At 36.4% G+C, this 22,783-nt stretch overlaps 5 protein-coding genes across 10 annotated transcripts; 3 read left to right on the forward strand and 2 right to left on the reverse strand.

Annotated features, from left to right (window-relative positions):
• Nucleotides 1–261: 261 nt before the first annotated feature.
• Tm9sf2 (transmembrane 9 superfamily protein member 2) lies at nt 262–6,208 on the forward strand. Of its 2 annotated transcripts, none has more exons than XM_071701383.1 (15): nt 262–732; nt 1,242–1,309; nt 1,441–1,534; nt 1,637–1,772; nt 2,388–2,509; nt 2,599–2,722; nt 2,847–2,986; nt 3,093–3,269; nt 3,920–4,064; nt 4,211–4,388; nt 4,530–4,689; nt 4,755–4,906; nt 4,966–5,077; nt 5,159–5,330; nt 5,421–6,208. In XM_071701383.1, the coding sequence occupies exons 1-15, from the start codon at nt 610–612 to the stop codon at nt 5,486–5,488; spliced, it is 1,971 nt and encodes a 656-aa protein (XP_071557484.1). In that variant the 5' UTR covers nt 262–609; the 3' UTR covers nt 5,489–6,208. The 2 variants fall into 2 exon arrangements, with proteins under 2 accessions (XP_071557484.1, XP_071557483.1); XM_071701382.1 differs by having other exon boundaries at nt 263–732; nt 3,908–4,064.
• Nucleotides 6,209–6,658: 450 nt separating this feature from the next.
• On the reverse strand, nt 6,659–12,418 carry Acn (apoptotic chromatin condensation inducer acinus). Of its 3 annotated transcripts, XM_071701380.1 has the most exons (10): nt 11,911–11,944; nt 9,879–11,493; nt 9,556–9,643; nt 9,352–9,462; nt 9,085–9,280; nt 8,773–8,981; nt 8,470–8,694; nt 8,136–8,396; nt 7,675–7,825; nt 6,659–7,281 (listed from the first exon to the last, which is right to left on the reverse strand). In XM_071701380.1, the coding sequence occupies exons 1-9, from the start codon at nt 11,927–11,929 to the stop codon at nt 7,706–7,708; spliced, it is 2,844 nt and encodes a 947-aa protein (XP_071557481.1). In that variant the 5' UTR covers nt 11,930–11,944; the 3' UTR covers nt 6,659–7,281; nt 7,675–7,705. The 3 variants fall into 3 exon arrangements, with proteins under 3 accessions (XP_071557481.1, XP_071557482.1, XP_071557479.1); XM_071701381.1 differs by lacking the exon at nt 11,911–11,944 and adding an exon at nt 12,227–12,418 and having other exon boundaries at nt 6,659–7,825; XM_071701378.1 differs by having other exon boundaries at nt 6,659–7,825.
• Nucleotides 12,419–13,301: 883 nt separating this feature from the next.
• Np15.6 (NADH dehydrogenase [ubiquinone] 1 beta subcomplex subunit NP15.6) lies at nt 13,302–14,086 on the forward strand. The gene has a single exon (XM_071701386.1). It carries the CDS (start codon nt 13,494–13,496, stop codon nt 13,926–13,928), a length of 435 nt encoding a protein of 144 aa, XP_071557487.1. The 5' UTR covers nt 13,302–13,493; the 3' UTR covers nt 13,929–14,086.
• Nucleotides 14,087–14,290: 204 nt separating this feature from the next.
• On the reverse strand, nt 14,291–17,882 carry Grasp65 (Golgi reassembly-stacking protein 2). Of its 2 annotated transcripts, XM_071701385.1 has the most exons (8): nt 17,656–17,882; nt 16,858–16,938; nt 16,533–16,736; nt 16,228–16,445; nt 16,028–16,124; nt 15,562–15,865; nt 15,006–15,152; nt 14,291–14,882 (listed from the first exon to the last, which is right to left on the reverse strand). In XM_071701385.1, the coding sequence occupies exons 1-8, from the start codon at nt 17,716–17,718 to the stop codon at nt 14,740–14,742; spliced, it is 1,257 nt and encodes a 418-aa protein (XP_071557486.1). In that variant the 5' UTR covers nt 17,719–17,882; the 3' UTR covers nt 14,291–14,739. The 2 variants fall into 2 exon arrangements, with proteins under 2 accessions (XP_071557486.1, XP_071557485.1); XM_071701384.1 differs by having other exon boundaries at nt 14,291–15,152.
• Nucleotides 17,883–18,188: 306 nt separating this feature from the next.
• On the forward strand, nt 18,189–22,131 carry LOC139769891 (uncharacterized). Of its 2 annotated transcripts, XR_011717644.1 has the most exons (11): nt 18,189–18,331; nt 18,477–18,651; nt 18,817–18,958; nt 19,049–19,257; nt 19,343–19,489; nt 19,592–19,827; nt 19,919–20,101; nt 20,662–20,824; nt 20,916–20,966; nt 21,631–21,783; nt 21,964–22,131. XR_011717644.1 is itself a non-coding variant. In XM_071701390.1 (9 exons), exons 2-9 carry the CDS (start codon nt 18,493–18,495, stop codon nt 20,949–20,951), a joined length of 1,275 nt encoding a protein of 424 aa, XP_071557491.1. In that variant the 5' UTR covers nt 18,189–18,331; nt 18,477–18,492; the 3' UTR covers nt 20,952–21,123. The 2 variants fall into 2 exon arrangements, 1 of the variants encoding a protein (XP_071557491.1); XM_071701390.1 differs by lacking the exons at nt 21,631–21,783; nt 21,964–22,131 and having other exon boundaries at nt 20,916–21,123.
• The last annotated feature ends 652 nt before the right edge of the window (nt 22,132–22,783 follow it).

Here is a 22,783-nt window from a genome sequence, read left to right on the forward strand (position 1 = left end):
CCCTTGTTCGATATTGCACAGTTGAGAGAAGATTCGAGGGTCATCTTTCTGCTGACCAAAATACTCTCTGATTGGCGAGTTCGGTTTTTTGTCCAGCCGATTTCTAGAGAAATGCGGATCGCCAAATCTGAAAAGTCTTCGCGTGTCCTTTCGCGAATCGGGCGCGAAATTTAAAAACGGAGTAAGCGCCAAGCGGTTTGTTTGGCCTCGCTCGGCTGGGTGGCGCAGTGTTGGCAGTGTTGGCACGCGGGGCGGGACGAGCGAGACGGGCGATTAGTCACCCCCGGGAGACTCGTGGTCGTCGCGCACTTCATGACGTGTCATGGCAGCGCTCGAGCTCGAGATGTGGATGTGATAATACGCGTTTGGCTCGCGACAGTCCGCGACTCGCGACGACGACGTTTCGCGCAATCCCACGCAGCAAGAGAGCGAGAGAGACCCCGTGCCACTCCGTGGAGGCGTGCGCGGCGTATGATGCGATCGAGCGCTTTCATGTAGAGTGTACGAGAGTACGTATCACGGAGGAGACAGGAGACGGGAGACGCGAGCGGTACGACAGAGACAGACGCTTCTAGGACGACCCCCTGGTTGACTGCGACGGCGACGGCGATGAGAACGACGACGGCGATCTTCTACACGCTGTGCGCGTTCCACGGCGTCGTGGCCTTCTACCTGCCCGGCCTGGCACCCGTGAATTATTGCAAGGCCGGCGAGATCACGCCAACCTGCAAGGTACAATAGCGCTAGGGATCGCGGTCGATCGGTTCGTTATGAACGGCGGGACGTGTCGATACATATACGTCGTAAATTGTTGTACTCGCTTGTACGTCCCACGTCCTTTGTATCTTTCTTGCGAATTAAATTGTACATAATCTCTGTCTTATCTCGGATAGTACCTTATCCGGTTGACTCCGTGTACAAATTTGCCACTACATATATATATATATATATATATATATATGTATATATATGTATATATGTACATGTGACACAATATCACTTGGCAAGTTTGTCGTTTCTTCAGCTGTATGGACCTTTCTTGATACATGCACTGTACAATGTTATTTTTATATAAATTTTGCTAATAATTATATATAAGTGTGTAACTATTATGTATATATGTATGTACACTGCAATGTGTATTATCAAGCAAGATTACATAGCTTGATATGATAACGTTTTAATTCTTAGTATTGCAGTGTTGGTTGTATCGATAATAAAACCGTGTGATTCTGTTTTAGTCTGAAATTAAACTGTACGTGAACCGTTTAAACACAGAGAAATATGTCATACCTTACGAATATAGTCAGTAAGTAATATTATGTGTTCAATTTCTCTATTACATTTATTAGTGTATTGTATATTACATTAAAGTAATGTACAACACTTATATGTATAACTTTTGTAATAATTTTTTAATATTCTATTTTTACAATCTAGTTTCGACTTCTGCACGGCAGAGGATGGACAGTCCCCAGTTGAAAACTTGGGACAGGTCGTATTTGGGGAACGCATACGACCGTCTCCGTACAAGGTAGATGCAAAGACCCAAGACTAACATTCTTTTTTAAGAGAATCTCAAACTTGAATCCTAAATTTAAAAAAAAAGTTAAAATACATTTTATTTCATTTTTAGTTGGAATTCTTGAAAGATGTCAAGTGTGCCACCGTTTGCAGAAAAGTGTACACGGGAGGTGATGAAAATTCGGAGAAGAAGTTACAGTTATTGAGAAAAGGAATAGCAGTCAATTATCAACATCATTGGATAGTTGGTAGAGTATCAAATGCATCAACCAATTGATTGAAAATATTAGTGAATGTATTGTAATTTCTTGTTAAATATTTTCTGTTACAATAATTGTCTGATATATTATTTTATTGGTATATCTCAATAGGATACTGTAACTCCAATTTATATAATTTTATATCTAAAGATTGAAGAAAGAGATGAATCACTCAGTAATCTAAAGATTTGAATAAATAATAATTTGTGATAAGCAAATATAAGACAAATGTACTGTCAGTGCAAATATATTTTGATACGTTAAAGAGTTTATAAGAGTTGTAAGTTATACACAAGAGTTTAATATAATTTAGAAATAAATTCTGAAGTTATATCAAGCTTTTATGTTTTAAAGTGCAAAAATATATTTGTGTTCTAACAATAACAGTTAGTTCGTATTTATTTTGTTGTTTCTATTATAATTGGTGAACTAATTTATGAAGAAAATTATACGAATTCATTATTTTATTTTATTATTTTAAAAGTTTAAAAATACATTATTTTAAAAGTTAAAGTTTTGCAACTATACGACATGTCATTATTCTTAAAATAATTTTGTAATTGACTTGCTAATGATTCTGTTAATGTATGCTGCTTTTATCAGATAATATGCCGGTAACGTGGTGTTATCAGCTAGAGGATGAGCGACAATATTGTAGCACTGGCTTCCCTATGGGTTGTTATTCAAAAGAATCCAGATCTCAGCAAGATACTTGTACTATACATGTGAGAATGAATTATTGAATTATATTTTAAAATTATAAAATTATACATTTTAATTTATCTGATGGAAATTTCTTTATGTGTGCTGCTAGGGTCCGTACAATAAACCGAAAACTTACTATCTGTTCAATCACGTGAATCTTACTATAACTTATCACAGTGGTGCTACGGAGGAATGGGGATCGTCCTTTAAGGATAACGGTGGTCGTATCATATGTGAGTATTTGTGGATCCAAATTGGCCTTTGTCAGTGTTTAAATTTACAAATAAATCATAATTAACATTAAATTATTATTTCGTAAATAAATTGCATTAATTGTACAAATTGTGTTTTTAATAGCTGTGAAAGTAGTGCCTCACAGTATTAAGCATACTAGTACAGTTGATTGTGAAAGTCAAATACCATTAGAGATACCATCCAGTGAGGTCGCAAGAGATCAGACGTTCCAAGTGACATATACGTATTCTATTAAATATGTGGTAAGTCTTCGCAAATATACAATAACACGGATATTTTAGTTGATAAAATTTAATCGTTTATTGTTTGTTATCATGTTAAAATTTATTATTTTACTTATTATTCCAGATAAATAATACGATTAAATGGTCGTCGAGATGGGATTACATCTTGGAATCGATGCCACATTCGAATATTCAGTGGTTCAGTATTCTTAATTCGCTGATAATAGTTTTGTTCCTCTCTGGCATGGTAGCTATGATAATGCTTCGAACTCTGCACAAAGATATCGCGCGATATAACCAGGTACTTATATACTCAGTCGTGTTATATATTAACAACTGCACGTAATTTTTTTTTTTTTAGTATGCACATCTTTCTATATCTATTTTCTTACAAGCAAATAAATAATTGAACAGACTCTTGAAAACATCGCGTGATAATTTCGCGATATTTAGCAACTGAATGCAATATTAAAAGTTACTCTAAAAATTGCTGTTTATATCTTTTTCATCCGGCTACGGCGAAGCCAAGAAGTCCTTTATTTTTATTGAAAACTTTTTGATAAAATTTAATAAAGTTCTAAGAAGATATATTGATGAATATATTGCCATTAATTAACCTTTAGAGGGCGGGGGTGGTCGAAATATCGACCACCTGTCAGGTTGAGAACTTAGAATGAGTAATCCGTTGAAATTTATATATAAATTTTGGGTCAAATAAAAAGTCGATTTGAACCAAAATTTTCCCGCCCTCTAAAGGTTAATGTGTCTTGGAAATTTTATGAAAAACTAACTGGAGTACTAACCCTGTATTTTTAAAAATGCTTTGAAAAATCAAGCTTTTACAAAATAACATATATCATGAAAAGGTGAAGGTAACCAAATGTTTTCTTCACTTTTACAAGATTGTGATATCCGTTTGTCTGTGTTGCGATAACGCAGGCCTACTTCCAGATAGAATCAGGAGAAGACGCACAAGAGGAGTTTGGATGGAAATTGGTACACGGCGACGTGTTTCGCCCTCCGCGTAAAGGAATGTTGCTTTCGGTTCTACTAGGATCCGGTGTTCAAGTATTCTTCATGACGTTAGTTACACTAGGTAAACTGCACTCATCAGATTTATTAGATTAAATATGAGATTAATTTATTCAAGATTAATTGTGAACTTAAACGTTAATAAATTTATTAATTGTTTTTCCTTTTATTTCAAACGGTAAATTCTAAATATTGTAATCAATGCTACAGCGTTCGCTTGTCTGGGTTTCCTTTCGCCTGCAAATAGAGGCGCATTAATGACTTGTGCAATGGTATTGTACGTTTGTCTCGGAACTACTGCGGGATTCGCGGCTGCTCGAATATATAAGAGTTTTGGTGGAGAAAAATGGAAATCCAACGTGTTACTCACGTCTATGCTTAGCCCCGGGTAAGACTTGTGTTATTTCCTAAGATCTAGTCTATCGATTCTGCTGCATTGAAAGTAAATTAATTTTAACGAATGCCATTTGTATTTGATGTAAATTTATTATATAAAGATTTATTATATAAATTGTATATTACTTTACAGAATCGTATTTAGTTTATTCTTCATAATGAACCTAATATTTTGGGCGAATGGAAGCTCGGCCGCAGTACCTTTCAGCACTCTAATCGCGCTTCTAGCACTGTGGTTCGGAGTGTCCGTACCGTTAACATTTATCGGCGCTTACTTTGGCTTCAAGAAAAGGGTAATTGTAAATTAATATTAGTTTATTATAATATGTCTGTAAATAATCGGTAAATAATGCCGCAGGCTTTGGAGCATCCGGTACGAACGAATCAGATTCCTCGACAAATACCAGAGCAGAATTTCTACACGCAACCAATACCCGGGGTCATCATGGGTGGTGTCCTGCCATTCGGATGCATATTTATACAATTATTCTTCATACTTAATTCCCTTTGGTAAGTGTTGCATATTAATATTTTTATTAATAAATGTTCTTACGAGTCATTTTTACCAGGTCAAGCCAAGTGTACTACATGTTCGGATTTCTCTTCTTGGTTTTTCTTATACTTGTCATCACGTGTTCTGAAACGACAATTCTACTCTGTTATTTCCATCTTTGCGCTGAGGTAAATACATGCTTTGTAGGAGAAATCATACTTGTATATCTCTTTCGTGAAACATTGTGATATTAATCAATTTCTTTACAGGATTATCACTGGTGGTGGCGCAGCTTTCTTACATCCGGCTTTACTGCTGTCTACTTGTTAATTTATTGTGTACATTTCTTCGTGACTAAGTTAGACATTGAAGGTGCCACCTCTACGTTCCTGTACTTCGGATATACGTTTATTATGGTTTACTTATTCTTCCTTCTGACAGGTGAGTATTTGTTATATGTTTCGCTCGAAATTTTTTTAAAATACTGCTACCATTGATGTTTAAAAAAATAAAACTATCATTTTCTTTCAGGTTCCATTGGTTTCTTTGCCTGTTTTTGGTTCGTGCGCAAGATTTATAGTGTTGTGAAGGTTGATTAAATAAAACTGATGATGAGAACAATGCTTGTATGATAAATGAATGTGGTATGATGAGTGAAATTGGTCGCAACGAGAATGAGCGATAGTCGATATTATGTAAACCCGCGTTAAAAAAAAAAAGGAAGAGAAGTCCGTAACGATAACAATACGCAAATAATAGCGCACTTCTTCGCGTCATTATTGTTGAAATACATCGTTACAAGTATCGTCATAAATAATAGTTTATTTTATTAACGCGTAAGGTTTACAATTTTTGGAAAGCGAATGTCGATATCGTTATCGACTGTCTGACATTCTTTAAGTATTTTCTCGAATAAGCGTCTAACATACATCATAATCATACATATTAATGATGTATGTTTTAGATGTCTGCTAAAATCTGTGTATAAGCATCTTGTTTTATTTTTCCTTTGCTCTCAAATGCTTGACTTACGTCGCAAAAACGTTATGCGGTGTGCAGCCATGATACGTCTCAGATTTAGCGTTTCAGATTAAATCTTCAATGTGTCACATGAAATCAATTCTGGTCAAATTATTCATTGTTTACTCAATCGTTTTTATTGCGAGAAATTTTTAATAAAACAAGAAGTATTAAACGTGCGTGCGCGTGAATAATGACATAGAAGTACAATTCGATCCTGATTGAGAAAACGCACGTGTCGTGTTTCAAATTATAAATTAAATATATAAGTAATAAAAAATGTACAAATTGAAAACTAACTTGACTATTAAATTTTACGTCTCTTCTTTTTCACTGTCTACCAAATAAATAACAGCATAATCGTAATATGTCTAACAGTCAATGTGCACACATTCTGTACTCGGATTTTGTAAACTAAAGTACCTATAAAGTTAGCGTTGATAATGTTATTGATACGAATAAAATTATCAAATAAGTTTATATGCATATTTGCAATAAATTTTAACGATCGTGTTCTGTTTCGCGCTTTTCGATATTTTGTTGCTAATTTATTAAACACAGTTCTACGATTGTACAGCAAATTAGATAACGACAATAACATAGGCAATTGTTTATTTTAAGCATAAATGTATTTACTTATCCATGCTCTCAATTTTTCGTCGTAAGTGAATAACAAATTCTCTAATAGGTATATTGTAAAAAAAAAGTAAGCGGTAAATGTACCTCTGTATACGCTAACAGAAAGCGTGTTTTCATCATTTTTGGGATTTATTAATAATTTTACATGTCACACCACGAAATATCGGTTATATTTACAGACATGTCTTCGTCCTGCGCTAGTCTATATTACGGTTAAACACTGACGTGACGCTTCCAGGACGTAGCCGCCGTCAAAAAGTCAAATGGTTGGCAATTGTTGAGCACGAGGCAACCAAAGCAGACCACGAAGATTTACCGCAGACAAAGTTCATCTTTCATCCATCAATAATGTCTTCAACAATGCTCTTCTGCGTTTCGGGCGACAGTGTTTTCCATCCAGACTGCATATAACTCGTATAACTTCATTTCTCCATTCGAATGTACTTATCAGAGTTCGATTCGTAAAAAAAAAAAGAAAACAAGAAAAGAGCGAAGGAACGAACGTTGTTCTCATGAATGCCAAGTCTATTCCACATTCAATGATGCGTCTCGTCTATTTTCTTCATAGAGATTCCCACGTTGTAAAATCATTCCGTATAGATGCTGCGAGCGTCCGAGTCTCTCACGTGTGGTTTCGAACATGACAGAAAGTGAATTGGTATTATTTGCCATGAACAGTCGACGCAAATACACAGTACCACTATACTGCGTCTGATCTACAGTTATTGGCTCTCTGTGGGATAGATAAATGTTGACCTGTAAGAAGTACGGTTTAATTCTGATACACGAGGGAAGGAAAGAAGGAATCGGAAGGATATCTGATAATCATGCATTGAATGGTATCTGAAATTAAACTGACAGAAAGTAGAGATACAGAAAGAGAGATACAGAGATTAAAGAGATAATACTAAAGGAAATGTGAAAAAAAAAACGGATCAGAATATGAACAAATATTGGAACTATTAATTTTCAAATATTTATATGTTCTTGAACGAGTTTAAAAAAAGAAGAAAGATGTATCTCTGATAAACATACAACAACAAGAAATAAAATTCCGAATTAAAAAATTGATTGGAGGTAAGCAAAATTAAATTTAGGATAAATCAGGATAGGGAAAGAGAGGTACATTTAATGTTGCTGATGATATACGCTGATCTCTATTTTCTCGGACTACGTCGACGTCGGCCGTCCCTGTTTCTGTCAGCACGTCTCATCTCTTCTAATCTGCGCGCATGTTCCGCCATATGTTGCCGTCGCATCTCCTCCTTCACGACTATCTACAATGTTTCCATATGAAACTTTTATTGTCTATTTAATTGTTTAGCAGTCAATATATATATATAGGTATATATATATATTTTTTTTTTGACTGCTAAACAATTAAATAGACAATATAATATATATATATATATATATATATATATATATATATATGATAAATCAACAAAATGAAAAGATAGATAAAGTTGTAAACAAAATATCTTTTTATCTTAGTGTATTTTTAACACAAAATCTCTTTCTATATAAATATTCTTCTAAATATTTCAAAACGATGAAATACTAACATATATAGCTCACTGAATTCACCTGTTCATTTGTAAGCGGCAACCAGTATATGCAGGGTGTCGCCTTCGTCTTTCTAAAGAGATCGTCCAGAAGCTTGGCTGGAGGTGGGTCGTCCTCCTTCTTCTTGAATTTGCGGGCCGGTGCCGATAGATGTGCGTCCAATGTTGGGCTGCGACTCCTCACTCGCCGCTTCTTATCATGGTCCTTCTTCTCACGCTCCTTCTCCCTGATGTGTTGCTGGCCGTCCTCCTTGCCTAAATCCCATTCTCTCACCACGGTCACCTAATACGTAGATGTGTTCCATTAAATTGTTCGAAAGCACTCCAATGATCTAGTCAAAACTGCAAATCCTTACCTTAGTCATATTAGTTTTCTCGTCGCGACTCCAATCCTGCTGCCACGAATCCGACGAGAGCGGCTCGGTTTTACGAGCAACCGGTTGTTCCTTGGACGATTCCCGAGCGGTCTCCATATCCTCCTTTGTAGCATATTCCACATGAAGCTTCTTTGGATTGGACATAGGCCAAGAGATCCCGTGAAGTGCCTGCCTTGTCTCAAAGGCCTGATCCTCATTGGAATACTGCAATATTAATATAATCGTGAAAGGTTTGGCTTAAGATCGACCGTATAATATTCTCTCTAGATTTATAATTCGTACTTCGACAATGCATTTAGATTTAATTCGATCCATCCAGAAACCGTTCTCCACGATGGTGCCAGTACGCGAAAGAAGTTCCTTGATCTGATTTAGTGTGAAAGGGCGAACTAGATTCTTGATCAAAAGAATATTGGTAGGTTTAGACGCTGGTGGACTTGGTGATTTTATATGCGGCATCTCCTTCACGATCGATATCTTTCGCCTCGCCGCTAAAAATAACAGAAACATTGTATATTAAATAGAAATTATGTTATATTTAACAATTATAGAAAAATTTACAGATTTTATTTAACTAATTTTAAATACACCTACCAATGTGATTATCTATTTTTCCATTGCCCTTTTTGGTAGCGCCATTTTTCAAGTTTTCATCCGTTGCCTTATCATTTGTAATGTCGCTCGAATTGTGCCGTTTATCGTTACTTCTATGCCGATCTCTGTCCTCGTCATCGTCCTTAGAGAGACGAACTTCATTAATGGATAATGGCTTCGCACCTGGCACCAACGCCTATGACATTATTGTTAGTAAATTTTTATGTTAAAGAATCGAAAGTAATATATGTATAATTGAAATAAAACCTTGAGCGAATCAGTCGAGATAGAAAACGAGGGCGCGGTATCCGTGGAAAGCGCAGTCCCCCATCGACGTCTCCTCGGCACACATTTTGGCTCTTGTTCACTGCCATTTTCCTGAAATGCACATTATATATTCGAGAATATAATGCTAAATGGAAGAATATAAATATCCTTCTAACTCTAGCAGAATACTATAAATTATTATACCTTATTTTGACTATTGGATTCATTGTCGAGGCTTGCATCAGCATCGTCTCTTTTCACCTCGTTCTTTTCAGATAATATTCTTGTTGAGCTGAAAATAGATAGAAATTAGTGTAATTAAATTGTAACTCAATTTGATAAAATACTGATATTTTGATTCATTTACGCTATAAAATCTAAAGTAACTGAATTATTCCACAAATATAATGATACATTAAAAACCTTCAATAATATATATTTTATATCTATTATACTTTACAACTTTTACAAATAAAATTCCCCTGTCAAAAAAAGGATACTCATTATACAAGAATATTTATGCTTACAATGATCTCTTCAAGTTGACTTTAACGGGTTTATGAGCGACCACCTGAGTGCTAGCCGGTGTAGACTGTTCCAATTTTTCAGTTATTATATTTTCTTCCGATTTATCTTCAACAGTTTCACTATGCTCGATCTCTATCTTTTCTACGTTATTTGAATGAGAGTTTGTTCTTTCCGGCGACACCGATTGTTCTTTATCATTCTCTTGCGAGTATTCTGTACTTGGTTTTTCCTCCTCCTCCTCTTCCTCCTCCACATAAGCTTCAGAGATCTTTCTCTTAGGTTCATCTTCAGAATCAGGTGTCTCTGAATTCGACGAATCTCTGTATTTATTTCTATGTTTTCTGCGAATTGTACGTGGCGACGTTCGGTCACTACTTGTTCTGCTTCTTTTAGTGCGCGATTCGTCGTTTGAATCAGATGACGAGTCCACCGGACGATGCGTTTTCGCTTTATCCTCCTCCTCCTCCTCCTCCTCATCTTCGCTACTTGTATCTCTACGAACATTTTCCACGTTAGTCTCTTTAACAGAGATCTCTGTTGACTTTTCACTGATGTCTTCCACAGGTTTATCTTTCATGGGTTTGTCTTCCATGGGTTTGTCTTCCACGGGTTTGTCTTCCACGGGTTTGTCTTCCACGGGTTTGTCTTCCATGGGTTTGTCTTCCACGGGTTTGTCTTCCATGGGTTTGTCTTCCACGGGTTTGTCTTCCATGGGTTCGGCTTCCACGGGTTCAGCTTCCACGGGTTCGGCTTCCACAGGTTCGGCTGCCACAGGTTCGGCTTCCACAGCTTCGGCTTCCACAGGTTTATCTTCCTTAACGATGACAGCGACGGCGGTTTCCTCACCGTTCGCGCTAGGAGTCGGCACGGGTGTCGTGCTACCCCGCTTGCCAGGTTCAATATCAACGATTTGGGCAGCGCAATTTGCCTCATTTGATTCACCATGCTGATCTATGTTTGGTTTATCGTCAGACAACAAGTTGGCTGAAGTGGTTTCAGGCAGGATCTCCTTGCTATCACTTACCTCTTCGTTGGAGTCCTGACCTGGGTATGAAGAGGAGGGATCGTTCGGCTGTTCAGCATTACTGAGCATTCTTGTACAAGAAACCAGTTGCTCATCCGCCGAGTCAGCCTCCTCTGCAACGCCCTCACCACTTCCTTGCCACTTGCTACTTGACTTGACACCTTTCCTACTCGACGGTGGTGTGTCTGATGATGGTTCTGACGTGTTGCGCTGCCTACATAGTTTCAACTTCTGTATCTCGCCGGGCGACGCATCCGCTCTCGCCACTTTCCATACCGAGCCGCCGTTGTCCTCTTGGTCTTCGGGTGAGTCCACCTTTATGTCTATCTCGCTAGAGGAGACCTTCTCCTCACGCCCCTGTGGCGTTTGCTCTACTTCCTTGCTCTGCAGACGTGTCTGCACGTTTGTTTCCTTCTCGATCTCCTTGAGCTGAACGGCACTTTTGGTCACATCCTCGACAAAAGTGTCTTGCTCGGACGAAGTGGAAGGCGATCTCCTGCCACGCCTGCGCGTCGACTTCCTCGTCGGTTTCTCAACTTTCTTCTCTGGAGATCCCTTCGCTTTGTTCCTTTCACTCTTGCGTCTCATACCTGTCATATATAATGTAACTAATTTAATATAAATGATACAACTAAACCAAGGGTTAAGAGAACTAATAGTGCATATTTAATTTACACAGTTATCTATTAGATTGCACAACATACAAGCTATACATTTACACATTATATCAATGTCTTCTCACATATACTCCATCGCAATATATAGCTTTCGTTATTACTAAATTATAGAATATCTATTCGCATATACGTATATATATATATATATATATATATATATATATATGTGTGTGATTCTTCAATATAGATCTCATTATTTCTTATTACAGGCTAAATATAGAACGTCATGGCACACACTAGGTCGAACGTTTTGCGTTTTCTCATCAGTCAAAGCGTCAAACATACACACACATACGCATACGCATACATACGCAACCTCCACACACACACCTACACACATTGCCTCCATATTAATTCCGCGCGACGCGATCTAGATCTAACGCCGATTGGCGGAGAAATACGATCGGGTCGTCGGATCCGCGGATCGCGGACCGTCGTCCCGTCGACTACCCGCAAATCGGTGCTCACTCGCGGTATTCGCGGCCGATCACCGCCGACGCCGAGGTCCCCCACGAATTCGCCGATCGATTTAATACGCTCCGGTTTATGGTTATCAGCGCAAATTCGCGCGCGGACCAATCTCGACGGCGGCGGCGAGGGCGGCCTGCGGGCAGCGACGACGATGTCGGAGTCGGAGGCTACTCACTCGACTGCGCTGCGCTGCGCTGCGTCCTTGGGTCCGATTAAACGCCTCGTTTCCGCCGACCGTCTCGGTAACGCATAAATGACGCACTCTCGACGAGAAACAGCGGCCCCGACGACGCTGCTCAACAAATCCCCTCAATTCCCCTCGCTCGTTGATGTGGGAGCCACCGTACAACCGCTCGATCGGCCATGAATCCGCCGCGTCGTATTAGATGGCCGGACTCGACGAACAATTTTCTTAAGCGGATTACATCTGATTGATCTGATGCGCGACGATGTAGAAGAATAATTTTTATTTCGGAGAATAATTTCGACGAAAATTCCAAATAATTAACTTAATCAGTTAATTTATCAAATAATATCTGTATTATAATTTTGTACTTATTATAATATAATTGCACCTCATCTAATCTTTTTTTCCTATATAATAAACAACAAAAAAACTAACAATTCTATCAATAATTAACAAAATAATATACTTAATTACGGGCAAATTAATCACTGAATTAATTGGAGTTTAATCGAACTCGCTAATAGAGTATAGATTCTTCTATGGAAAAACTTATGAACAACAGAATTGCGCGCATAATTATAAATTACATACGACGAATATGAGTTTTTATAAAAGATTGTAAAAAAAAATTATGAAAATTATCCAATCGTGTTTTTACGCGCGTTCTTAAATTCCACAAAATATCTCTATTCGATAGCCAATCGGCACTCACGGGGCGCCTGCCATCAGCCAATTGGATGATCCATCGTGTATACTGTAATTGGGCGCGTTCAGCAGACACAACTGTTGCGCAACTGTTGAGTTCGTCTTATTAACACTCTGCGTTGATTGGTTGGTTCTAAAAGTAAGAGCCAATCACGTTCGACTGCTACTGAGCGGCTTGGGGTCCGTTCCGTTTCACGCATTTGCGCGCATTTATCTACAGCATACGTAACGTTTACTATAGAAAATGCGCGCATATGCGTGAAACGGAACGGACCCTTGGTCTGCTGAACGCGCCCATTGGCTAGTGGGAACCTAGCCTAACTTTTTCAATATACAGCTAAACGTACATACATACACATATGTAGACTTTACATATACAGAGAGTACGGATATATTTGAAGAAATATTATCTAATTTCTCTGATCTCTCTGAAAGCTCAGCACACTCGCAGCAGTTCACATAACGTCACCGGCATTGGGACTCGCACGTATTATTCGTGACAGCTGTCGCACAGCCGGAGAACACGAGCGTACTTTACTCATTACTGACGATGGCAGCGTTATTCCGCATGAATTGCGTGCAGGGTCTACGCCGGGGGTTAGCTCTGATGTCGCCCAAGGAGACGACGATATGTCGCAGGATAGCAACGACACCGAGCTATTACGACAGCGCCAAGGAGGAGGCGAAGCCTGTCAAGAGAAAGTGGATAAGTTACGGCTTCAGCCAGGACGACGAAGTGGAGGATCGTCATGCCCTGCACCAGACCATGTTCATCACTGTAACCATAGTCATGGTGCTTGGGATCACCGTCATGGCCTATCTACCTGATGTCAGAAACAAGGACTGGGCACAGCGAGAGGCGTACCTGCAGCTTCGTTACAGAGAGGAACACGGACTTCCTCTCATCGATCGCAATGTGATCGATCCGTCCAAGATAATATTGCCAACCGACGAAGAGCTAGGTGATACAGAGATTATCATTTAAAAGGTCTTAACATGAGAACGCACGATAAAGAATCTTGTCTTTCGACAACGCTGAGAACGTTGTTTGAACTTCGAGTGTTGTTACTGCCTATCTATACCTTAGTACTTGTTATAATGTTAATTGGGGATAACATGTAATAAACACTGCTTTTGCGTGGATTGAAATCTTTTCTCGACTTGGAGATCAAACTCACAATTTTGCAATCTTTACAGCCTCAGTTAAAACGAGATGCTTTAGATACAAAAGTATATATATTGTCACTAATCAACATATGTACTAGTTGTTAATTGTATGTAATTAAAATTTATAGGTAATATACGGAAAATTAATAAGTATGACAATTTTTTAATGATGCAATATAATATAATTAGGTTCTTGCGATTATTTATTTATGTACAATATTACATTACATTATTATTCTCTTTAATACATATCAGTACACATTAAAAAATTTATTATGCGCATCACAATCTTGATATTTATTAAAAGAAATAAGGCTTAGGAAGGCATTTATAATCTTTCTTTGGTGAACAAGTTATATACATGTACATATACATTTAAATATATGTATATATACACGTACATATATATATATATATATACATATATATATATATATTGTATAAGAAATTTTCACCAAGGAACAATTACGAATATCATCCTTAGTCTTACTGGCTCATTCTCTCTGTCCCAACAGTTTAGAATGGACAAAAGATTTAATTTTACTTAACCGGCACGCTTAAAAGTATACTTTATTAAAGTGAAAATTATATACTCTTCTATTTATTTAATTTCTAAAAACGTGAATTCCTTACTGCGTGGACGTCGGCAACGTCATCGTCGGAGCAACGGTGGTAGTGTTGATGCCAGGTGGCAATTGATTTTGCTGTTGAAGAATAGATGGATAGAAAGAAGTGTCTTGAAGAGAGGCGGTGACTGTGATAGGTGGCATTCCTGGCAGTGAGATAGGTGTCGTTACAACGTGAGACTGAGGCATATTAAATCCAGCAGTCATGTTTGCACTAGGAATAGGATTCTGCTCTCTCTGCAATACTGGGACATTGATTGTGGTCGTACCATGGACAGGATTCTGCTCTCTCTGTTGTCCTGGGGCATTAATTGATCCAGGCGGTGCGATTGAAACTTCATAAGAATTGGTAACGTTCGGTGGTAACGCCATAATGGTTGGCATACCAGGAATGTTTGGAGTTATTGGATAAGTGCCTAAACAATTAAATAAATGAATCGACGATGATCTAAATAATTAAATGTCAAGAGGATATAAGTTATGAAATCAGTCACTTTCTTTCTTCTGCTGAAAATTCCATAAAAATAAAAACTTTGGAATAGTGACCTATAAAATAAAACCTGAATCTCCCAAAAGTATTTTGTTCGAACAAAGCATCTTATGTGCAAAATTATTATAACTTTGGATAACGTTTAATAAAATTTTCAGCAGAAGTACAAGAAATATTCAGCAGTTTGTTATAAAATGTTTTAATTTTTTTGTTTTGTAAAATCATCTAAAATTCTTTCGTAATTTCTAAAAATATAGTTTAAATTTATAATTGAGCAATGCGAATAATAAACTATTTACATATTAAGGAAATACGCAAATCTGGTTGGTACTTACTGGGTGTGAAACTGGTGGTGGGTTGATTCGGAAACATATGAGGGACTGAACTGACCGGTGTATAGCCACCAACGGCACCAGTGAAATTGACTTGATTTGCTGGTTGGGTTTGCGTGCTTGGTCCAGGTATACTTTGAGCTGGTATAGTTTCCTGTTCGTTTTTTAAGTTTTTCATCGCGGTGGTATAACTCGGCGGAACAGATACTCCGGATTGTGTACTGACAATCGGGTTGATTTCCGCCACGGTAACGGTAGCAGTCGTTACTGTTACCGGTTGAGTTTGCATTGCAGTCTTGGGAGTGTCCTGAAATGGAAATATTCATGGTAATAATAATAGTAATAAAGTATAGCAGTTTTCAAAGAGTTTGTGTAAAGCTAATATCTATTAAAATACTGTTAATTATACATTTTTTCTTGGGATTATTCAAATATCAACGCTAAAACGTTATATAATGCATTTTTTTACCACATATGAATTAAGGATTACGAAATCAGGTTTCTGCTCCGGTACGCTTCTGACAGGTATTCTATGTAAGTACCCATATCCGATTCCACATCCTAAGCTATTAAAAGTAAATACAGAATAATTTAATATCTGTATGCCAAAAGGGCATCTAGCGATTATTAGGTCCAACATTGTGAGATACTATGTGAAAAGCTATGTACCTTCCTTCTCCGCCCCAAGTATTATTGGGTGTAATAGTCACTTCTCTGCAAGTATCATCCTTAGTATTATATACATACAATTTCAGAGGTCGTGATTCGTGTGCCTCTATTAAGGTAAATAAATCTTCGCTTTCATGAAGAATGGAGTCTGCTCCAATAATATAATCGGTAAACGGCCGTAAACCGGCCAATTCAGCAGGAGACGATGGATGTACTTCCTGTTAATTTAAAATTTCAGCATTTTTTCAGTGTAACATCATATTATATAAAATAATCCAAGATTTATATATAAACTTTATACTTACAAGTACATGCCAAACGTTTTCGTTAGCGCCTTCAAACGAACAGAAACGTATACTGACACCCAATAAACCCTGTCCACCCCATGTCATACTCGGAACAATTTTTGTTCGTCTTACAGACTGTGTTTTACTACTGTATACTGTGATTGTTAGTTCCTTATTTACACCAACCTTTAGAAGTTCCTTCAAAGTATCGTTATCTTGGTCCTAAAATATGTAGCATTTTAAAATACAAATACAGCACGACTGTGCTGTATTAATGCATGTATTAATTTAACTGTATAAAATATGTATCCTTCATCAGAGCAAGAATTGCAAGTGAACATACCAGACGAGTATTCCCAATTGCCACTATAAAATCAAAGAATGCTTCGAGTCCTGCTTGCTGCCCAGGAGAACCTTCTTGAACCTGTCAAAAAAGATACAGAACATCAATTAGTATTGCATTTGTATCAGTATATATCAAACTTTTAATATGTTGAGCACAAAAGTGTTTTTTTTTTAATTTCTAGTACAAGTTCTTACATCGACAATCAGCAAATTATATTAAATGTAACAATAAGATAGTTGTCTGTAACCACGGTAACTAAAATAGAATATAAAATATACAAGTCATAATTTACATTCTTTACTCTAAAATATGTCGATTTTTTGACAACAGAAGCACAAATAAAATATAATTTAAAATCACATTACTTAACTCCAAATGGGCTTCATTCTGAAACATTTATATGATATCAGACTGGGCGAGAGAAAATAAATAAAAGACCCCTAACGCAAATGGGACAAATGTTATATCTTACAGTTTCACTTTAATTTTAAATTACATTTAAATGTTTCATGAAAAGTCATCGAGAGATAACTTAATGAATCTAATATATCTTCTGCCAGTGTAAGATAATAAAATCAAAGATGACAAGCTACAAATGACACTTGTGGTAGTCAATATGTTAAAATTGCGAACAAATCGGGTCACGCGGGACGGCTTGAATTTTTATAAACACACAAGTGACCGCTCAGGTATAATTTCCATGCGTTTCATTATTATTCTCCGCAATGTTTGTGCGCGGGCGATTTTCTAAAAGCGGACGATACAGGGTGTTACTCTCTTGACAGGTCACCTTACCCTCAATACGTGGTAACCTTCTGTCCCGCCTCCCGGTATCTCCACGCTGTGAGACGACCCCATGCCTGCTGTGAGCTTCTTAGGTCACTCGGGACGAGCAGGTAAAAGACATTAAACTAATTGTCGATCGTGCGGCTTTGCGGGACACTCAAATGGCAAAAATACGTGGCAGTCGTGGCACGGCTATTTAACGCAAACTATGGTGACGTCACGACGGCCATGCGGCACAGTCTGCCGTCTGGTGCAGTCTAGTGACATCAGGTTTGTGAAACGTTGGGTCTCCAAATGGTCCTAGCAAAAGTGAGAAATGAATGGGCGCGTTCAGCAGACCAAGCCTCTCAGTAGGTAGCAGTCGAACGTGATTGGCTCTTACTTTTTAGAACCAACCAATCAACGTAGAGTGTTGATAAGACGAACTCAGCAGTTGTGTCTGCTGAACGCGGCCAATAACGACACGCGATTCGCCTTCTCTTAAGACACTAGATCCGCAGGATGTCGCCGATGTCGGGAATTCAAACAAGTATCACGTTAGTGACGTTAGACGTTACGGAAGCGAGACTAGCGAGACGTCGTGATCGAGGAGTGACGAGGATTTCGTGTATTTTCAGGGCGCAGATAACTTAAGAAGCTGTTACCATTCATTTTTTTAAGTATTTCGAAGTTTGAGAGGCCAAAGGTAATTTCTCTTTAAGTAAATCGCACACAAATAATCTATTGAAATCGATGAAGAAAACGGACGTGTTATGTTGACATTTATTTTCAATGTTATATACTTTGTTGTATTAATCCTTTTTTCTCCTTCAAACTCGATTTACTTGCAGGCAACGTTCGATCATCATGGAGCAGCCGTCCATCAACAAAATTCACCGTAATTTACAAGATGTCTCATTGCCATCGACTATTGAAGATCTCAAAAATCCAACGGAGGATTACATAGTGAATTTATTAACCACATTCTTATCACAGTTCTGTATCAATATGAGTTTGATTGATAAGGTAAGACCTTAAATCTCTTACGTATTTACTAGTCATTACTATATACGTATATATATATATATATATATATCCATATACAGATATAAATAATACCTTGGAGTAATAAGATGGAGTAATCGATTTTTGTTTCCATGTATTTTTCTTATTTGTAACGAAATTTTGCAGCCACTTTCAGAACAACTTCACGCTATGACATATTACGAAGATTCTGATGTAATAAATCTGATAAATTTACACGCAGTTGTGGCACGGATATTTGATAAGATATTTATACATGATTTTTGTCTCACCGACATTACTAGTCCAGGTACAAATATTTCAGTTTAAAACCTTTTATGAGAGCAACAACTGTGCTATAATAGTACAATTTTGTTGATATTACAAATGAATTTTGTAGGACAAAAGCGATTTAGAAAGCAGGCACAATATCTGTCTAACTTTGTATTGTATACACTGCATACAAAGTCTAAATTTAATGACAGAATGGATCAAATACAGACTATGTCTAAACTGCTAAAAGAACTGAAAGAAAGAAAGGCTCAAGTTTCAGAAGCTGTTAATAATAAGCTTATGCACAAAGCGAAGCAGTTATCCATGATAGAAAAAGTAGTTATAAAATTATATGTTAGTTCTTAATTGATTTTTTTCTTACGTATGCAATAATATATAAAATCGAACTTTATTATTTTAGCTAGAAGCTGAGATACAACGTGTACAGTCAAGAGCGGAACAATTTAATAAGAAGGAACTGGGACTCGAAGCAATGAAAAATGATATAGAAAAGGAAAATCAAAAAGCTAAAGAACTTTATGGCTCCGTTAAGACAACAGCAAAGAAAGTAAATATTCTTATTTAAATCTTGATTTTTCAAAGCAATTGTAACACTTTTACTTCCGTACAATAATCAATAAATTTTTAACGCGCACTATATCATTTTTAGCTGTCCAAGATGATAACTGAAATACAGTCAGAAGTTGTAAATTCGCCAGAGGAGTATCGATCCCGTTTAAATGAGATTGAGGAACAACACAAGTTAAAAGTAAAAGAACGTAGTGAAGTGCAGAACGCTATTCAGGACAAGAAACAGTTAATAAAACAAGTCGGAGAAAAATTAAACTTTGTCAAAAAAATGACTGGCGATTTTTGTATATTGGCAGATTCATATAAAGAACAACAGTATTTATTCATTTATATCTAGATTATATATATTTCTAATTAGTTTCTAATAAAATATGTATTATATTTTTCTAATATTTTTTTTATATAGGAGCAAAAAAGCGAAGTTAGATGAGGTTAAAAAAGAAACTGATTCATTGAACGATATATGGAACAAATCAAAAACTAAATTAGCAATGCACAAAGATCAAGTGGACACTGAAAAGAACAACTTACAAACATACCATGAAGAAGACATGCGTCCATTGTGCAATCTGTACAACCAATTATTAAGGTAAATGGAAGTTTTAATCAATCCCCTTAGGGTTACAATTCTCATCCATCACTACACTTCTCCTCTCACTTAACCCTTTGGACCAACGGCTTAACGTCTCTTTCCGAAAGACGGAGCCCAGTTTGCTCCGTACAAGAGTCTTTCTTGCACGGAGGGCGCAGCTTTCGGAAAATAAATTCCATGTTTACGTGCTCAAATGGACTCGAACCTGGTTTCTCAGATTACGAGTCTGGCGCTCTACCACTAGACCACACTGCCGCCTACTAGCAGGCAGTGGTAGAGCGCCAGAAGAAGCTTTGGAAAGGAAGAGTCTCTTCCTTTCGGGAAGAAACGTTAAGCCGTTGGTCCAAAGGGTTAAGTGAGAGGAGAAGGGTAGTGATGGATGAGAATTGTAACCCTACGGGGATCGATTAAAACTTCCAATTATTAAGATAATATTGCATAAAGATTAAAATTTTCTTTAATTAAAATAGTTTTAGAATTGTTTATTGTCACACAATTTAATTTTCAATTTAATACTTTAATAAAACAATATTAAATTAAAATTTAATAATCTTTAGTGAAAGAAAGGTACGGAAAACTAAATTAGATAAAGATCGAGATTGTTCCAATGAAAAATGCTTGAAAAGGAACAAATTACAAGCAGATGTTAAGAAGATAGAGGAAGAAACTGTAATTTTTATCAATAGTTGCCAAGAGACTTATAATAATGAAATTGCTAATGTGAGTTACATTGGTCTTTTTTTATAGAAATACATAATTAAATTATCTTTTAACATATTTTTTATAATATGACTTATATGATCTATTTCAGGAGCTTCAATTACGGAAAGTTTGGAAAGAAGAATAATCATAAAATCTAAAAGTTTCTGTTTTCTCTTACTTTTTAATAAGATGTAGAATACTATAAAAAAAATTTTACCATAAATAGTTTATGTATATCAAAGATAATATTCTATGTATATTTTTTATCGAAAATTTGTAATTTATTATTCAAATATAACTACTCTTTTACATAACAACAGATTTAAATCTTTCTTCTAAGGTTTAATTACTTAATTTTCGATTATTTTTAATGATTTGTCTGTTGTCTGATTTTTTTGAGTATACAATGTGAAGTTGGACGGTTTTGATGGAACTTACATAAATTACTTTTTTTACGTCATGTCGAATTACAAAAGTTTCTCAAAGAGTTTTAAACTCATTCATCGATTGGAGTAAAGATAAGAAATGCAGTTCGTTAAATGCGATGAATTGATCGCCAATCTTAATCGATTGAATTACGAAAATTTTATGATTGACATAACTGCGAATCCGAATTGTTTGTGAAACAAAGAGGTATCGGCAATGTGGATCTTTTGTGTAAGAATTATTTTCTGCAATTTATAATTTTATATTTAACAGTTTTACACATATGCGTAATTTTCAGATTTTTATATTTATTAAAAAATTACAAATTTTGTGATCGTAGAATTTAAGCAGCTAATCTTGTTTTAAATCTGACGACTTAGGAGATATTTTTATCACAGATACTGATTGGACTTTTCCAACTTATAATTCTATTGATGTTATCTGGTATCCTATTTTCCGTTGCTGCCGTTTCGCGTTTGATGGAAATGATGATTATCCTAGTATATCCCACAGCCGTATTTTTATTACGACAGGCCGCAAATTTAATCATTGTGAGTATATAGTTAGAATTTCACCAATTATATAATTTTTTTTAGTTATATCTTTTTTTTTATATCTTTATTTCTATTTTAAGTGGCTCTAAAAGAGTCTAAAGATTTTATTATAACAATTAATAAATATTTTATTAAGCAATATGTAACCAAGACCAGGGCTAAGTGCCCCATGGTCAGTTAATTTTGAACACCTGGTCCTGTACAGCTTTTAACAATCCTGACGGCAAGAATGACATCCTCGGCGTTTCACAAACTATGCGCACTTGTTAGATATAATCAGCAGCAAGAAGTGACTCCTCAACAAGAATCATCATCAGAGGTTGCTCAGCTTCAGATCGACATGCGAACTCCTTTCGTGCCGTACAAAAGAAGTGTCCTTGAAGAAATACCGCAGGGTATTCTGCCTTTGAAAGACAAATTTTCTGCCGTGTCACCAGCAGATAAGGGCATTATTGAACCTGCACAAGATCAATTACAAGATAATAGCTCAATGGAAGAATCAACCGCACGCAAGGATACCATTGATACCACTGATTGATAAAAAAAGAATGATTTATAATCAAATAGAGAGAATTATTTGTACAAAATAATTATCTATATTTTATTTATATAAAGGACTTACAAACATGAAATATTTTATTACTAAATATATTGTATGACGATCTTGACTAATTAAATTCTTTGATACGTTTATGAAGAGAACATGAAAGATTTTTGAAACTATTTTAATAAACACACTATATATACAAATATTAGTAAACGTGGCGAAGTAGTCAGTTTATTATTATATTAACGCAACCAATTGAAATTACATCATATTTATGACAAAATTTTATTGTGCGAGTCACATTTTGTAAAAATTTTATATCAATATGTAAAATTTTATCATCATCTCTACAGACATCAATCGAGGACGAAATGGATGTGAGTTCCTCAATATTCTCAGCTAGATTTATTACAATATTTTGCTAAACATTTTTAATAATACAGTTGGAGA

This window comes from Temnothorax nylanderi, unplaced genomic scaffold (assembly GCF_030848795.1).
Source record: "Temnothorax nylanderi isolate EJ_2023f unplaced genomic scaffold, tnyl_v1.0 TNYL_tig0025_pilon, whole genome shotgun sequence".
Taxonomy (NCBI): Eukaryota; Metazoa; Arthropoda; class Insecta; order Hymenoptera; family Formicidae; genus Temnothorax; species Temnothorax nylanderi.

Coding starts and splice junctions, on each gene's coding strand:
- Tm9sf2 (XM_071701382.1), top strand. CDS start 610: ATGAGAACGACGACGGCGATCTTCTACACGCTGTGCGCGTTCCACGGC. Junction 3,270..3,907: donor ATATCGCGCGATATAACCAG/GTACTTATATAC, acceptor GCGATAACGCAG/GCCTACTTCCAGATAGAATC. Junction 4,907..4,965: donor TTCATACTTAATTCCCTTTG/GTAAGTGTTGCA, acceptor CATTTTTACCAG/GTCAAGCCAAGTGTACTACA.
- Acn (XM_071701380.1), bottom strand. Junction 9,463..9,555: donor AATCCAATAGTCAAAATAAG/GTATAATAATTT, acceptor TGTGCATTTCAG/GAAAATGGCAGTGAACAAGA. Junction 8,397..8,469: donor AGAAAACTAATATGACTAAG/GTAAGGATTTGC, acceptor TCTACGTATTAG/GTGACCGTGGTGAGAGAATG.
- LOC139769891 (XM_071701390.1), top strand. CDS start 18,493: ATGGAGCAGCCGTCCATCAACAAAATTCACCGTAATTTACAAGATGTC. Junction 18,959..19,048: donor CACCGACATTACTAGTCCAG/GTACAAATATTT, acceptor TGAATTTTGTAG/GACAAAAGCGATTTAGAAAG. Junction 19,490..19,591: donor TTAAGACAACAGCAAAGAAA/GTAAATATTCTT, acceptor TATCATTTTTAG/CTGTCCAAGATGATAACTGA.
- Np15.6 (XM_071701386.1), top strand. CDS start 13,494: ATGGCAGCGTTATTCCGCATGAATTGCGTGCAGGGTCTACGCCGGGGG.
- Grasp65 (XM_071701384.1), bottom strand. CDS start 17,718: ATGGGGTCGTCTCACAGCGTGGAGATACCGGGAGGCGGGACAGAAGGT. Junction 16,446..16,532: donor AAAACGTTTGGCATGTACTT/GTAAGTATAAAG, acceptor TTAAATTAACAG/GAAGTACATCCATCGTCTCC. Junction 16,125..16,227: donor ACTTGGGGCGGAGAAGGAAG/GTACATAGCTTT, acceptor TACTTTTAATAG/CTTAGGATGTGGAATCGGAT.